Below are 16,827 nucleotides of genomic sequence, written 5' to 3'. Positions count from 1 at the left end.
ACCCCAAACGAAAGGAGGCATTTTGCAGGACCCAGGAAATGTAAGAACTGGGGCCAGTGTCTCAGGTGCCCATTTAGGGCGTTCTCATTCTCTAGGCAAAAGCTCCTGGATTTGGAAAATACCGCAAGTCGGACACACAACCAAGGACTTGTATCCAGAAGATATACAGAAGCCTCAAAACTCAGAAGTCAGAGTAGAGAGGTGTGAGGGTCTTGTGTGGGTGACGCGAGTGTTTATGGTGATAAACTTACTAAAACTCATTGAACTGTACATGTAAAGTGGGCGAGTGTTATAATAGGTGTGTTATACCTTAATGAAGTTTTAAAAATCTCAACAGTAAGAAAACTAAAACCCAATTTAAAGAGTGAGCAGAGGAGTTAAACAGACACTTCCTCAAATAAGATGTACGTAGGCAAAAACCCCAAAATCACATGAAAAGATGTTCCACAATGTTGGCTGTCAGGGAAAGCAACTTCAGGACTAATTCGGCGCTCGGCACCTACGGGGATGGCGGAGATAAACCCATAGCCCGAGCGGACAGGGCCCCGAGTGGCTCTTGCTGCTTGCTGGTGGGGACGCAGGGTGGCCCGGCCGCTCCACAGCCCCGTCTGGCTGGGTCCTGGAGGTCCAGCAGCCATTCCCCACGCAGCCTGGTGACTCCACTCCTGGGCGCCTCTCTAGGGGAGTGAAAACTCTCGATCACACAGAATCACACAGAACCCCAAGCACCTGAGTGCTTTACCGCGGCTCCGATCACAGCTGCCCCAGACCGGTCACTGCCTGAATGTGTCCTTCACTGGCCGGACTTCTCACTGCTCAGCAGGGGGTAGCGACCTCAGGGATCTCAAGGGCCTTATGCTGAGGGACGAAAGCTGCCCTCTCTCCCTCGGTGGGCTGTGTGGTTGTGGGCGTGGCATTCTTGAGACCAGACCCTGGGGTGGGGACCCAGCCAGTGGTCCCCAGGGACTGGCTGGAAGGGAGGTGTTGGGGTGATGGAGCTCTCCCGGGTCCTCATGACATGAATCTACACATGTGTTAATGTTCAGAGAACGAACACAAAAAGCCAATTTTATTGTATAATTGAAAATAATGGAATTAAAAAAAAATCCTGTATTGCACGAGTATTTTATGAGCTTGTCATGTGCCTGGCACTGGGCGAACCAGTGGGAGGACCAGTCAGAGCATCAGCGAGGGAGACAGCTCAGTCTGGCCTTGATATGGAGCATGTGTCCTGGCTGGGGAGTGTGGCCAAGAGTCCTTCGTCAGAAGGGGACCCGGGGATAGCTGCTGGGGTGGGGGGGCGTGTGAGCTTGAAGAAAGAACAGGAGTCAGTCATTCATTCAACATTTATTAAGCACCTGCTGTGTGCCAAGTGCTGTCCCAGGCCCTGGGGGCAGTGCAGTGAACTTGAAGGACTGGGTTGCTGCTGTCCCAGAGCTCACACTGGAGTGGGTGAGAGGTGGACAACAGACACACCAGCCAGGGAGAATTCCGGTCCCCAGGAGGGCTGGAGGAAGGCAGGGTGACAGGGGAAGGCCTGGCAGGGAGATGACACTGGGACGGAGCGTGGATGGGGTGCTGCAGCCACCAGAGGAGTGTGGGGGCCCTGGGGGAGGAAGGTATGGCCTGTGCAGAGGCTTTGAGCTGGGAAGGATCCTGAAGTGTGTGAGGGTCTCAGAGAAGACCAGGGGGCCTGTGGGCAGGGTAGCAGAGGGCGATGGGGTGACAGTGGGGCTGAGGGGGGGCAAGATTCCTGGCACGTCCTTGTCCCGGTGCAGGGAAGGAGACTGGCCAGAGTCACACTGAAGCCCCTGCTGCTGGGGCTCCCTGTAGGTCCTCCGAGGCCTTAAGTGAGGGCAGCCCTGGCTCCTGTCATGCTCTCCCCTGGCTGTGGCTGTTTGACAGGGTGGACGGCCGAGGGACTCAGGTCCTCTCACTGCACAACCCTGTGGCCCTGGGGCACACAGAGCAGCCTAGGGCCCCTCAGAAGGCGTGTGGGTCTGGAAGAGGGGAGGCAGGAAGAGCCCCACGGTCCCGAGCACACACACGACCACGAACACCCATAGGAACAGCCTGTCCACCACCATGGCCACGTACTTCCAGTCCTCGATGACCTGTGGGCAGACAGCGGCCGTTACGGGCGCCCGAGCTCCCTGCTCTCTTTCCTTCCCCCGTGCGGGGCTGTCGCTGTGGGGCCAGGGCGCCCCCAGGCTGGTGTGGACCCCCCGCCCCCACCCGCAGCATTACAGGACCCCTGCCCCCCCCAGCATTGTTGCCCCTCCCCACCCCACCCACAGAGTCATAGGACACCCCCCCCTCCGTGGGCTCCAGGCAGGACAGGACGCTGGTAACAGCAACACCAGAACTCTGGGCAGTGTGGCTGGAGAACCATGCCACAGCGAGGCCCCTTCTCTCATTTTCAGTCCCAGCCTCCTGCTTGAGCTCTGCCTGAAGGAAGATCCGGGTTCCACCTCGCTGGGGGGGGGGGGGGCAGGACATCCCCAGCGGCAGAATCTGCTTGGTTTCCTAACACTGTGGGCAGACACCAGCCTCCCTGGCCCCCTGCTGCCCAGAGCCACAGTGGGCACCCTGGTGTGTCATCCCCCACTCAGCCCCACCCCAGGCCCCTGTGACCTCTCTCTCTGTGCTCCCTGCTGGACAGTGGCCGACCCAAACTCAGCAGAGGCTCTGGGCTTGCAAATTTGGGCAGCGGCTGACGAGCTGATGTCAGTGACCCAGTTTGTCGGGACCCTCCAGAGCGATCCTGTGTCAGGCCTCCTGCTCCTGGCACCGGGATCGGCAGGCCCCTAGCAGCATGCCCCATGCGGCCTCTGCTCGGCTCTCTGGGGTTTCGCTTCAGAGTACTGTATCTTTGGTGTGTGTGTCTTTCCCCCTCTTTTTATATTTGTGTGCTATTTACTGTTTAATCCCGCGGTGGGGGAGGGGAGTGCAGGTGTTGGAGCTGAGCCGCAGCCTGGGCTGGCGGAGGGGTAGCTGTGCTCCGAGGGGGACACGCTGGGCTCGAGGAGGGCGGCTGGCAAGTGCTGGGGACAGGCGAGGCAGTGTGGACACACGTGGCTTGGCCAGGGACCAGGCAGCACCGTCTCTGAGCCTCGGCTCCCTGACGTGCAGTGGGGTTTGCATAGGGCGGTGCCTCTTGCTGCAGTTCCCGGGGTCTTGGCCAGGATGTAGGCCTGGACCTGGCAGAGCACCCGGTGTGTGCTTGGAGTTCTGGGAAATGGTGATCACAATAACGGGGGACCCCGCCTGGCTTATATTTAATTGCATCAGAAACGGGGAGAGGCCTGTGAGTGCCCAAGCAGGACCTTTAGAGGAGGGCGCTTGGGGCAGGGGGTCGCTCGGCCAGGAGCACGGACAGCAGGCTTCTCAGTGGCACGTGCTCGTGCAGCCTGGGGGTCCGGGTTTCAGTGTGGGCTTGGGGGGTGCCTCCCAGAGTGCCCTGGGTGTGCTCCGACGTGGCCCTGGTGGCCCCAGAGCCAGACCAGGAACGGTCACCGAGAGATTCCCTGGAGCCCTGGGGCCCCGCACCGCATATCAGCATCTGGGACCTGGTCATGGAGCTGAGCCGAGCAGTTGGCTGGTTTTCAAAGCAAGCACAACCCTGAGCGTCTTTGAGAAGGCGAAATCGGAGGGTCCCCGAGAGCCGTGCTCCTCGCTCCTGGAGCTGGAGTGTGTCCTGGAGTCTGCTGCAGACGCAGACCCTGAGTCCTGTGGGGCCAGGCCAGGGCTGCAGTGCTACTGGCAGGCGGGCATGTGGCCCCCCCCCCAGGAGCTCCGGTCCCGCCCCCCGTCGGTCACGTGCTCTCCCTTGGAGGGTGAAGCGGGAGCTTCCATGCCCTCCCGTTCCTCCAGGCCAAGCACCGGAAATGAGGGTGAGCCCGAGACTGTGCTCTCCTTTCCTCCTGGCAGGCCGCCATGGGGACAAACCTGGTCTGCAAGGGGTTGGAAGGAGAGCACGCGTGACCCTGTGGCACAGCCATCCTGGCCAGTGTGGACGCGTGCGGGGACGTCTCCAGGCTGGGCCTTCCTGCTCTGCATGCAGTGACCCCCAGCTGGCCTGCGAGACCCAGGAGACTCTCCACGTTCGCGCCCCTGGCTTTGTCCCGTGACAGTAAATGTCACCTCTGTTTACAGACCTGTCGGCGTCATCCCACTCCACGTCATGACCCTGCGAGCAAAGACCATCTAACTGCCGGTTCCGTACTCCCCAAAGCTGTCCTGTTCTGAGCCGGGGGAGCTGAGGGGCAGATGCCCTCAGTACCTTCCCCAGCTTTGTCCCCAAGACTGGGGTCATCTTCCTGCCCAGTGACGGCCACTGGCTAGGGGTGCCTGGGGCTCCTCCCTCCTCTGTCCCATCAAGAGGCTGGATGTGCTCGGGAGTGACCGCCTGGATTCCCTCTGCCCTGGGGGTGGGAGCCGAGGGCTGTGGGCTCCCCTAGACCCTCAGAGCCCCCAGAGCCCGAGGCAGTCACAGGCAGCCTGCTCTGCCTTCCTGGTGGCCCCTGCATCCTCCCTGAGCTCGCTCCACAGGTGACCAGCTTGTGCCTGGGCCTTGCCTCAGGGCTGCTTTTGGGGCCCCCAAGACAAACCCAAAGGGCTCCTTGTACCTCCATTCTCCTCCCTAATGTCTGGGGCCGCACTGAGACTCGGCTCAGTTTTGGGCTTCACACTCCACCCCAGGGTCTGGGTGCTGTGTCCCTGGGAGTGAGCTGTGGGTAGGGGGACGGGCATTGGGGGGACGGGGACAAGGGGACTTACGCTCTGGTCTTGGTCGTCACTCCGCATGTGCTGGGCAATGAAGCTGACGCCCTCCAGAGCCTCCTGCACGTCCTGCCGGCCCCTCCCCAACGACCTCAGCCGGGAATCCCGGGCCGGGCCCGTTGCATCCGAGCTGGAGCCAGAGGCCGAGCCTGAGCCCGCCGGGGACTTGGGGTCCGCAGAGGCAGGGTTCACGAAGTACATGGAGGCCCCGTAGAGGTGGGGGGCGCCGGCGGCGTCGGGCTGGGTCAGGCGAGACCGGCCGGGCGGGGGCGTCCTCGAGGGGCCGCCGTCCGGGCGCTTCATGAAGAGGAAGGCGGGCAGCCGGTGCAGGAAGCAGCGGCGGACCCAGGGCGCCATGGTGTGCGTGCCAGGCGAGCGGTGGTGCACGTTGAGCACGCACACGCTGGTGACGATGGAGAAGGTGACGAGCACCATGGTGAACATGAGGTACTTGCCGATGAGCGGCACGTCCAGGGAGGTGGGCGGCACGATCTTGGAGATGAGCAGCAGGAAGACGGTGAGCGCCAGCAGCACGGAGATGCACAGCGTCATCTTCTCGCCGCAGTCGGACGGCAGGTAGAAGACCAGGACGGCCAGCGAGGTGATGAGCACGCACGGGATGATGAGGTTGATGGTGTAGAAGAGCGGCTTGCGGCGGATGACGAAGTCGTAGGTCACGTCCACGTAGCTGGGGTCCTGCGGGTTCACGGTCCGCCGGCCCGGCAGCGCCACGATGTCCCACTCGCCGCTGGGGGTGAAGTCGTCCATGCTGGCCGTGGGCGACCGGAGCACCATGTCGATCTCCGTGTGGTCGTAGGTCCAGGAGCGGAACTTGAGGGTGCAGTTCTGCTGGTCGAACGGGAAGTGCTTCACCTCGATCTTGCAGGCGCTCTTGTAGATGGCGGGCGGCAGCCAGAAGATGCTGCCGTTGGCGCGCACCACCACATTGGTGTAGAGGGACACCTCGTAGGTCCCATCGGCGCTGGGGGCACAGACAGGAGGACGTGGCGAGCTGGCCCACCGGCCCTCCTCCCGCCCCGGGCGCCCTCTCTGGAAAGGCCCACTTCCCGTGGCAGCCGTGAGGCACAGGGCGCCCCTCACATGGACGAGCTCCCGTGGGCCGCACGGTCGTTGGACGTGGGCTTTGTCACGATCCCCATTTTACAGGCGGGGAAACTGAGGCTCAGAGAAGTTAAGTGATTTCTTCAAGGTCAGAAAACCAGGGAGCGGTCCCGGTGAGGACCTGAACTTGGTTCGTGCTTCTGCCGGGAGCACTGCGACCTCACGGGACCCTCGAGCTCCCTCCACCCCCCAAATAGCACTGAGAGCATCATGGCCAGCAAGACAGAGGTGAGGCCAGGGGAGCACCAGATTCGGGGTTAGGATGGTGGCCCTGGGCCCTGCTGTGCCCAAATGAGCAGGTGACGCTCTCCTGCATTCTCCGGACTCAGTACCCCCTCCTCCCCGCCATGGAGGTGCTGGCTCTGCCCACCTCCTCTGCCAGCCTGACTGCCTGGAGTGACACACGGATGAGGCCCAGGGCTGGGCTCCGGGCCGAGCACCTGCAGTGGCCAGGTCTGCTGCCCACCCAGCCCGCCCTTCCTGCTCCCCACTCACTTGTTGTAAAGCACGATGTCTGGGAGCCAGATGCGCTTGGCCGGGATCCTCAGGATGTTCACACCCTCGTAGCGGGAGCTGTTCCAGGCCAGGCGGTAGTCGGTCCACTCCTGGGCGGACAGGCATGGCCTGGTCACTCGGGGGCCCACAGCCACCCAGGGGAGGGGGCGGCCCCAGAGATGCCTCTCTGATGGGACCCCGGGGGCACTTACCTGTTTCAGCCAGACGTTGGTGGTCATGATCTGTTCCCGTTCATTCTGGGGAGGGAGACGGGGATATCCGCTCACCGGGTGGGAGGCGCTTTGGGCACAGACCCCCTGAGTCACACAGAAGGCTGGGGGCTCAGGCCACGTGCCCAGCCACTGACCCACCATTTCCAGGATGGCTCAGAGCTCTTTCCTTCCCCGCGTGCCTGGGACAAAGCTTGTGCTTGTCGCCCAGATGCGGCCCTCTGCTGGCATTCCCTCCCCAGCCATGCAGCTCCACTGGCTGGAAACCTGGGGGCCGTTCTCTGAGCCCCCCGGGAGTCCTGAGTCCTGCAGGTGGAACCCCCACCCCCACCCCCTGCGTGCATCTCCCACTCGCTGCTCCGGCAGCATCCGCCAGCCAGACGAGCACAGTCGCCTCCCCTCAGGCCTCCTCCTCCCTGGGCGGCCTCCCCCCTGCCGGTGCTGGTGGTCCTCTCTGCCCCAGGCCTCCTCTCCCTCCCCACTGTCTCTGCTCCGCAGCCAGGCGATGCTTTCAAAGGCTTTTCTCAGCTTCCCGGGCTGTGCTGCTCTCTGCAACCCCCCCCCCCACCGCCCCGCGCCTTCCCTGCGTCCCCCGCATCCCTCCTCCGCCCTCCCCGTCAGCTCTCGAACCCCTCATCCGTCATGGACCATGTGACAGTCTCCTCTGCGTTCTCCAGCCTCTTCCCTGTCGTCTGTGCGGACATTTTCTGTTGACCTCTCTCTCTTCCAGACCATTAACCTTCTCTTCTGCTGTTACCTATCTGCTGTTAGCCCCATCCAACGGACTTCAAATTTTCCATCATCGTAATTGTCTCGAACGTACAGATGGCTCTTACTTTCCTTTTAAGAAAATTTACTTATTCAGAAAAACTTATTGTTAAAATTCTTTATGATTTATTTTTAATCGCGTAAAGGGCCCATAACATAAAATGGGCCACGTTAATGGCACTTGGTGTGGAATCTTCCATCATCCCGCGTGGAGACCCTCTGTGCGTCCATTGTTGGCTGTTCTTGCCTCATCCTGTCTTGCTGCGCACCCAGGGCCTCCTGTCTGCCTCCACAGGCCCCCCGGGAGTGACAGGCAGTTAGAGGGGGGCAGAAGACCCCCTTCATCTAGTCCATGAGCTGGATTAGATGTTCTTGACTCATTTCTACTTTTATGGGTGGTCTTTTCAGGCTCCCCCATCCCGTGGGGCTCGAACGCTGGTGCGTGTCCCCCAGCCCTGCGCCAGTGCCCGACGCTCGGCGAGACCCCCGCTCACACCAGCACGCCACCCCCAGGTCCTTGGCCCCTCCATCTCTTCCCGTGTACCCGCCATCGCATTTGGGGAAAGGTGCCGTAGACGGAGGGTCCCCTCCCAGAGCCTGGTCCCTTGAGTCCTGGCTGAGCTCTCCGAGACGGTCGGAGATTCTCGGGACAGGGGCATTTTGTTCCCGCTTTTCTGGTTGTTCTTACAGAAAAGCTAATCTGCAGTGCTGAGGGCCTGCACGTGTCCATAGAAACTTTTTTTTAAGTTGTGGTAAAATTTACACACAGACACATAGGTCTTAAGCGAATGGTTTGATCTACTGGAGCAAACCTGTTACCCCACGGCCCCCCTGTTCAGGATCTATCACTTAGGAACCTTTCTGTGTCTCAGTCTTGTCCGTCCGTCCCCAGCGGTGCCCCGACCGGTGGGACCGGTGGGCACGCAGCAGGCAGGGCTCGCCCCGCGAGGAGGGGGCACGAGGTGCAGACTGTGTTCCGGGACCAAAGGGTCACGGCACAGAGGCGGTCGGGCCCCCAGTTTCAGCGACTCGTGGACGTACGCACATGGGAAAGAAGTAGACAAGCGGCCTGACCGTGTCCAGAAGCCTGGCCAAGCCAGAGGTACGCCCAGTCCCGTGGCCCAGATGGGCCGCCAGCACCTACCACGCTGATGAGCTGGGCCAGGGACAGCTGCAGCTGGATGGAGACGAGCTGGGCTGAGCTGGCGGCCGGCCGGATGAGGTTATTGTAGCGCGTCTTGTTCAGAAGGTCGTCCATGAGCCTCTCCTCCGCATTGGCCACGCGGCCGTCCCCTGGGGAGACACAGGCAGACCCGCTGGGCCCTCACTGCCGGCCGCGAAGGGGCAAGTGGGCACACAGGGCCGGGGGCGGCGGGAGTAGCGGAGGGGGACTGGGCCCGCTCTGTGTGATCGAGGCAGAGCTGAGCTCTGTCCTGCCCCGCGCTGCCCCTTCTTACCCCTCCCCTGTGCCCGCTAGGCTGAAGGGCAGCCCCCACGCAGACACTGCGTCCAGAAGTGGGGTGCCTGCCGGTCTCTCTGTGCTCCGAGTCCATCCGACCGACCTCCCACCCACCGCCGCAGCCCTCGTCGTGGTGCCCCGCCCGGCTCTGCCCAGCCACCATGTGCCACACAGTGCGACAGTGGCCGTGGCCTCACCGGGGCCTTCCCTGCCTGCAGCTTTCAGAGCCGGCGGGAGAGAGAGCCCTTGGGCCCCGGCACCAGCCTGCTCTCCTCGAGCTGAAGCTTCCGGTCCCGCAGACGGTCAGCGCTCTGCTCCTGAATCCTCTCCCCGCCCCGTCTTTACTGTCTTCCTTCTGCGTCTCTGAGAGCACTCTCTCTCCTGCCAGCATTGCCCCACGGCCACCAGCCGTCAGAGGGCCATCTGCCTTGTGCCAGGTGCTTTGTTAGGTCTCAGGGATGACAGCCAGCAGAACCCCAGAAGGGACCCCTGTCTCCATTTCCGTCCAGTGTGGTGGCGGAGGACCGTCACTGTGGGTTTCGTGGGCAGAGTGGGGTGGAGGGTGATGTGTTCACGGGGAGAGAACAGACTGGCCACGGGGAGTTTCCTGAGTTGTGAAGGGCCTCTGGGACCCCCAATGCTGGGGTCCAGCTGACAGGTGGCTCCGGGTGTGGAGCTTAGAGGAGAGGGGTGGGCTCAGGGCCACCAGCCTCCTGAGCTCCCACAGGCCTGGCCATCTTGCCCAGCGGCGTGTGGGTCTTGGCCCCATCCCCTTCACACGTCTGGGAGTGACCGTGAGGTGCAGGGACCCGGTCTTGTTTAGCTGGTGTCTTGGGAGAATGAGTCTGCTGAGGGCCGAGGTGGGGTGGCGCCTTGGAAAGAGACTCTGGGGAAGATCAAGGTCGTCGCTTGGCAGGAAAGCCCAGCAGCAGGGGAGGGGACTTTAGGGCAGCGGGTATGGGGCAGGAGAGCAGGGCGAAGAGCAGATAGGACCAGAGCAGAGGCCAAGGCTGCCAAGGGGTTGGGGGTGGGGCTGCGGGGGAGGGGCTGGGCCTTGTGGGGCGTGGGGTTCCCATGATATCCTTCCCTGAGGGTCCTTCCCCAAGGGGCCTCTGCATGGCTTTTTGCCAAATCCCATCTGGGTGGGGCCAGAGAGTCCCAAATGGCCCTGAAGGGGGTCTGAGGTGGCCCCCTGTGTGGGTGCTGGGCTGGGCACGCGGCCACAGGGGCACCCCCACGCCAGCCAGCTCCCTGCACTTTCCAACTCGCTGCCTATCTGGAGCAGATGCGATCCTGAGTGCCTTGCACACGAGGCCGGCGCACCTGCTGCCCGCTGCCCCTCCCCCAACCGCCTGGGGCTGCCCACAGGGGTCCTCTGGATGCCTGTCCTAGATTCTGAGTTCTTCCTCTGTCCCCCGACCCCTCCCAGAGGCCAGCTGTTAGAATTCTCTGGAAGCCAGCCCATGGCTCCGGACTAGAGCCGGGTCCCTCCCACAGCCCCTCTCCAGCGCAGGTATTTCGGCAGAAAGTGGGTCATGTCCCTCAACCCAGCCCCTCTGGCATTTCCGAGGCCAGGGCGCCTCCTGGTGCTCTCAGACAGGGGAAGCCCGGAGTCCCCATCCCTGTCCGTGACACTCAGGCTGCTCACCTTTCGGCTGTCCTGCCTCCTGGGCATTCAGCCGGCCTGAGGGACCCTCCTCGTGCTGAGGACAGGCTCTGGGCTCCAGAGTTAGGGGTCCTGAAAACCTCAGACCGTTTTGCGCGTTCCCTGTTTCTCACCAGGGAAACTAAGACCCAAGAGGGAATGAACTTACTCGAGGAGCCCCAGTAGGTCAGAGACAGGCCCTCCCGGACCCCAGTGCTTTCTGTCCTGCCCTTGCTAATGTCCCCAAAAGGAGACTGTCCTGCTGAGTCCGTACCGTTACCAAAGCCAAGTGTGTCCCCACTGTTGCCTGCACTTGTATGTGTATGTGTGGGGGAGGGGGGCTGAGGGGTGGGACTGGCCGGCCCTGCTGCTGTGGGCTGGAATGGTCTCCTGTCCCCGCCGAAAAGGCAGCGGGAGCCCAGAATAACGCACAGTGGTTGCTTTCTGCCTGTGAGGCCGGCTGGGTTCCAAAGATAAGGGCCTGTCACCTCTCCATGTCCAGGGTGGCCCAGAATGGGAGGAGCCTCCTGCTGGCCTTTTGGTTCTGTCCCAGCCCTGGGGTCAACACAGTCCAACAGAGAGGCCACCACTAGGGGTCACTCATGACCCAGTGACTCTGAGGAGTTGTGGGTCTGTGCCTCCTCTGTCCTGGCCTGGGCAGACCTTCCTAGGTCTTCTCTGGAAAACCAGCTCCGGGGCAGAAAGGGGTGCACACCTGAGAGGAAGCCACAGCTCGGGGCCTCCACTGTGCTGTGTGTCCAGGTCGGGAAAGTGTGATCTGAAAATGTGGTATTGGAAAAGTGAAGAGGTGTTCGCTCTGGTTTGGAACACAAACCGCAGAAGGTAAAGATGACAGAATGCCCTGGCAGGGCGGCTTCCGGAGGCAGAGTGATTGTTGGTTTGGGGCGAGTGTCATTAACTGAGGAAAGGGACAGGGCATTTGTGTTTATTAAAGGCAGCTCTGGATTTTTTTAACGTCGAGATTTTTACTTTTTACAAAAAGCTCCCCACAGGTCACCAGTCATGTGTAAGAATCACCCCTGTACTTGGGTAAACGCAGGTGCCCAGGCTCTGTTTCCGGAGAGTCTGGTCCCATGAGGCTGAGAGTTTGTGCGGGGTAACCCTGACCCCCGATGCCCGCGGCCGGGGACCACACTTAAGAAACACTGCAGGGGACTCACATCTGAGTCCCCAGGGACGTAGGCAGGGCATACTGTTCCTATAGAACAGACAGGGAAACTGAGGCCCGAGAGAGGAGAGAAGTGGTGGAGGCCACCCGGCAAGTGGTGACAGAGCCAGGACGCACACAGTGTGGGAACACTGTCTTTGGTGAGGGAGTCCTTTCCCTCCAGGAACTTGGGTGTCCTTGAAATCCTGCCTCTGGCACCTCCCAGTGGTGTGTCCTGTCCGAGGAAGATGTAGTCCTGCCTGGTCTTCTGCGCCAAGCAGGGCTCAGAGGACAAGCTTGGGCCAGACAGTAGGAGCTAGGAACTGAGGCCCAGAGAAGGCACTCCTCATGGCGTCAGGACTCTGCCTGGGAAGGGCCAGTGAGGTCTCCCTTCCAGGAGTCAGGGACTGGCGCTTCATCTCCACGGCCTGACCCTCAGCCACGCTGTCTGTCCCAGCCAGCCCGGCCCCAGCGGTGGCGGACCCCAGACAGCGGTGTCTGAGAGTGTTTCTTAGGGGACCGCCCCACACCGCAAACCACCCCGGGTCTGGCGATTTGGGCCAGCTCCTTCCCTTCCCGGCTGAGCTTCCCCGACCTCTAGCAGCCCCGAGCCCTCTCTCCCAGGCCGAGCGGCGGGGGTGCTCCCGGGCGTCCACACCTGGCAGGTGAGGAGCCTGTAGGCTCCCGACGTCGGTGTCCCGCAGACTTCCCTTCGCGCCGGTGCGGAGCCCAGAGGTCGAGGCTGCCCTGGCAGGTGCGCAGGGAGGAGAGGCCGTCCCCACCCCAAACCCCGGAGTCCCGCCGCCCTGGGCCGCCCCCGGGGCCTCGGCCGGTGGACTCACCCTGCCCACGCCCGTCCGGCCGGGACACGCTCCGGCCATCCCCGGGGCGCCCCACCCCACCCCCACCTGTGGCCGCTGCTGCCCGGCGGCGGACAGGAGCCCCTCCCTCGTGTCCCGAAAAGAACTCACCGCGCCGGCAAAGGGCAACTAGGGAGAAAAGGACCAGGGGCTGCGCAGTCCTCATGGCGGGCGGGGGCCGCAGAGGCAGCCGCGGCGAGCCCAGCGATCGGAGCAGCCGGTGCCGGCGAGCAGCGAGCGGGCGGGGAGCGCGGGCACCGCCCTCGGAGTCTGACCGCGGCGCGGACCGGCGCTAGGGCCCGGCGGGAGGGCCCGGCGGGAGGGCCCGGCGGGAGGGCCCGGCGGGAGGGCCCGGCGGGGGCGGCCGTCCTGAGCCCCGCCCACTCGGGGAGGGGCGGGGCCGACTGGCTGGGGACCCGGGGCCGCGGGCTGTCGCCCCCACCCGGCTCCCACCTGCGCCCGCTGCGCCCGCCCCAGCCTCGGATGGGGGCACACGGAGACGCTGGCGCAGGGTCCCCGCACTGTTCGGGCACGTAGCTGTGCCCCGGGGAGGGTCCGTACCCCGGGGTTTGCCGAATGAGAGGGGCATCGCCGGGAGTAGGAACCGAGACAGACGGAGTGGGGCTAGGCTCTTGGCAGACAAGGTGGCACTGGGGGCGGTAACCCGCTCAGGGTCTCCTGACCCAGCTTGGGGAACTGGGGAGCCAGCAGAGTGGAAGGGATTGGGTGGGGCCTGGAGGAGGCTGCCTGTACCCTCCCCTCCCCTTCCCCGCCAGGGCCTTGCTACCTGGGCAGACGGTGGGTGGGTGGCAGCTCAGGTGACTCAAGGGGGCACGAGGGCCCTCCTCCAGCCCTCCAGCCCCGTAGACCTACCCAGGTGCTGGGGTCCGTACTATTTCCCTGGGGGCTGGGGACCTCGCTGGACAGGTATCAGCAATGGGCAGGGCATCCCTGTTTAGGGATCTGGCCAGAGCCTGTCCCTCCAGCTCCACTCCTGGAGAACCCAAGCAGGACCTGGGGGAGTGACCACCTTCTTCCCAGGATTCTCAGTCTTGCTCTCATATCGCCTCCCTTAGCATCTTTTTGCTACAATCTGATACGTCTGGGTAGATCTTTTTTTAAAAAGAACTCTGTTGGCTTTCCTTTGAGGATGGTTTGGAGAAGTTAGGTTCCAGGGGGTCCCCTCTTCTCCAAACTGCAACAATAAAAAGGGAGAATACATATAGTAAATTAAAGTTACAGCCATGCTGAAAAACAAAATCTCCATGAATCAGAGTCAGAGAAGAAATCCCAAGAGGGGGGGGGGGGTGGGGGTGGGCAGAGGGTGCTGAAGTTTGGAGCCTGCTGGGCTCTGGAAGCCAAAGGCAGGGGCAGGTCCTTTGGGATAAAGGGGGACTAAACTCCACGAGGAGCTGGGCATTTGCATGGACCTTGGTCCCTGAAAGGAAGCTGGCAGGGGAGGCCTGCTGCCAGTCTGCTGTCTGGGGTCCTAGCTTTATGGGGTGCACGTTTTCCCTGATAGACCAGAGGATGCAGCTTAAAAATGCCCTCCCAGAAGCAGCCACCAAACTGTAAGTTAGGTGAGCACAGGTGTGAGGGCAGGAGGACCGTGAGGGAGAGAATACAACACCAGTTCAAAACAGCCTACAGCTGTGCCAGAAAGGAAGGGACGGGCTCGGAGGATGATGGGGACAGGACAGAGGGACACGCGGGCCATCTTAAAGGGGCACCACCAAGCACATCTGGGGCAATTTGAGCATTAAAGTACAGCTCATCAGTGATGAGCCCTCACGGAACACAATAAACTAAGCATATATCAGAGTAAATATATGATTGGAAGTTTGGTAAGAAAAGGGTTACCTACAGAGTTTCAAAGTGCCTTCCCACAAAATAGTTATTAATTACAAGGGGAAAAAGAGTTAACTCTCCAGGGGTGAAGCCTGGCAGGTGCCACCCACAGTAGGCTGAAGCATGACCCTCAAGGGTGTCCACATCCTCCTTTCGGAGCCTCTCAGTGTTATCCTATATAGTGAAAGGGACTTTGCAGTCGCGATTAAATGAGGGCAGTTAGCATGGGTAGGTTCTTCTGGTGGGCATGCTGCGGTCACGGGGTCCTGGGTCCTTACCTAAGGGAGGCAGGGGTCCTGGTGGGGTGGGGTGAGGCAGCCTCCCGAAGCCAGAAGAGGCAGGGAATGGATTCTCTTTCTGAACCTTCAGCAGAAACTAGTCCTGCCGATAACCTTGGTTTCATCCTTATCACACCCATGTCAGACTTCTGATCTCTAGACCTGTAAGAGAAGAAAACTCCCGTTGTGTTGTTTCAAGCCACTCCGTTTGTAGTCATTTGTTACAGCCTAAGTAGGAAGCTAGTAGACCGCCTTAACCACGAGGTCGACAGTAACTCCATCAGGAACGGGGGAGATCCAAAGGGCGTAGCGCCTGGTGGGACATGGCAGGAAGAACTCGGATTCTTCTGGGATAGTCCTGCCAACGATGTAGGACTCGAACGGAGCCATGAGGGCACGCTGGATACACCAGAATTCCGGATATTCTACAGAATAACTGTTGTCTTCAAAAACATCAAGGTTATGAAAGCCAAGCAGACTGAAGAGACAGCCCACGTGGTCCTGCAGTGGGTCCTTTTGCTGTTGGGACATTGTTGGGACAACCGGCCAAACTTGAACGGGGCCCAAGGGGTGGGCGGTAGTAATGCATGGGTGTTCGTTTCTGCTTTGAGGGCTGTATTTTCATGTTACCGGAGAATATCTTGCTGGTAACGTACACGAAAGTACCAGAGATGATGGGACGCGATGTGTTGTAAGCACAGCTGGATGATGCAGTGACAAAGAGGACTTTTAGGGTACTCGCAGCTTTTCTCCAGATTTCCCTGGGGAAGTGACTTGACTTTTCCGTGCCCCTATTCTCTCATATTTCAAAAGAGGAAATAGCCTTCCCGCTAAGCTTTCTAGATTGAAATGAAACAATTAATGGAAACAACTTAATGGTGCCTCGAACATACAAATCACCTGATATATGTGAGCTGCTATTAGCTATTAAGAATCAAAAATTCTAATAAGCTAATACCAAATTGAATCGACAGTGTACACAAAAAAATACCGCATCACGATAAAGTAGGGTTTATTCCAAGGACGCAAGAGTGAGTTAACATCAGATACTCACTAATGGGATATGCTTACCCTAACAGATGACTCATTCAGTGCAAACTATTAGCCGGCTAGCTTCCTTGACCCAGTAAGCATGTAGCAGTGATCGTATTTAATGGTAGAACTTCAGAAGCAGTTTTCGGTGAAGTCAGGACTTAGACAAAGGTGCTTCCTAGCATGGTTTCTAGTCAGCATTGCACTGAAGGTCCTAGGGAAGGTAGGTTAAATTATACTGGCTTGGGAATGTTTTTAGGGAATGTAGGTTAAATTATATTAATGTTGTTTTAGGTCACAGACTTCTTCACATCAGCAATTTATAGATCCAATCTGTAAAAGAAAGAAAGAAAAGAAGTAAACCCTAAGAATTGGAAAGGAAGGGACGCCTGGGTGGCTCAGTTGGTTGAGCAGCTGCCTTCGGCTCAGGTCATGATCCCAGTGTCCTGGGATCGAGTCCCACATCGGGCTCCTTGCTCAGCAGGGAGCCTGCTTCTCCCTCTGCCTCTGCCTGCCATTCTGTCTGCCTGTGCTCGCTCTCTACCCCCTCTCTCTCTGATAAAAAAAAAAAAAAAAAAAAAAGAATTGGAAAGGAAAATTACCCCTATTTGCAGATGATATGATTGTGTAGAAAATCCAAGGGAATATAGAAATTCCAAGAGATAAATTATTAGGGTTAGTAGGAGAGTAGGGTTGCTGGATTCAAGGTCGACTGTAAAAAAATTACTAGCATTCATATACAGGAGTATTACCAAATTAGAAAATGTAACAGAAAAAAAGATTCTATTCGAAATAGCAAAATACCCCGAGAGTATGTCTGAGAAAGATCAAGAAGAGCATTCATGAAGAATGGGAAAAAAATCACTCAGGGACTCGCAGGAAGATCTAACTGGAAGCATACAGATTTCTGAATGGGGGATTCAAATTACAAACACATCACTTCTCACCACATTTATACATGTGATGCATCTCCCACACAAATCCCAGTGGAATCCTCCATGGAACTCACTAAGAGGGGTTTATTACTCGGACACAACGCCGTAGAAGTTAAGACAGGCGAGTGCTGTCTAGAGGGTTAACAAATAGACCCACAGCCCCCGGAAACTTGAAACGAGACAGAGGTTGCCTTGTAGATCAGTG

General features: G+C 59.7%; 1 protein-coding gene across 1 annotated transcript; it reads right to left on the bottom strand.

Annotated features, from left to right (window-relative positions):
* Positions 1-1,342: 1,342 nt before the first annotated feature.
* CHRNB4 (cholinergic receptor nicotinic beta 4 subunit) lies at positions 1,343-12,802 on the bottom strand. The gene is made up of 6 exons (XM_059179757.1): positions 12,641-12,802; positions 8,542-8,690; positions 6,612-6,656; positions 6,400-6,509; positions 4,780-5,764; positions 1,343-2,114 (listed from the first exon to the last, which is right to left on the bottom strand). The coding sequence occupies exons 1-6, from the start codon at positions 12,693-12,695 to the stop codon at positions 1,974-1,976; spliced, it is 1,485 nt and encodes a 494-aa protein (XP_059035740.1). The 5' UTR covers positions 12,696-12,802; the 3' UTR covers positions 1,343-1,973.
* Between the last annotated feature and the right edge of the window lie 4,025 nt (positions 12,803-16,827).

The sequence above is a fragment of the Mustela lutreola genome, chromosome 7 (genome assembly GCF_030435805.1).
Source record: "Mustela lutreola isolate mMusLut2 chromosome 7, mMusLut2.pri, whole genome shotgun sequence".
In the NCBI taxonomy this organism is placed as follows: domain Eukaryota; kingdom Metazoa; phylum Chordata; class Mammalia; order Carnivora; family Mustelidae; genus Mustela; species Mustela lutreola.
Note: the sequence above shows the minus strand (reverse complement) of the source record. Positions and strands in the feature narration are given on the sequence as shown.

Coding starts and splice junctions, on each gene's coding strand:
- CHRNB4 (XM_059179757.1), bottom strand. CDS start 12,695: ATGAGGACTGCGCAGCCCCTGGTCCTTTTCTCCCTAGTTGCCCTTTGC. Junction 8,691..12,640: donor AGTTGCCCTTTGCCGGCGCG/GTGAGTTCTTTT, acceptor GTGTCTCCCCAG/GGGACGGCCGCGTGGCCAAT. Junction 6,510..6,611: donor CCAACGTCTGGCTGAAACAG/GTAAGTGCCCCC, acceptor CTGTCCGCCCAG/GAGTGGACCGACTACCGCCT.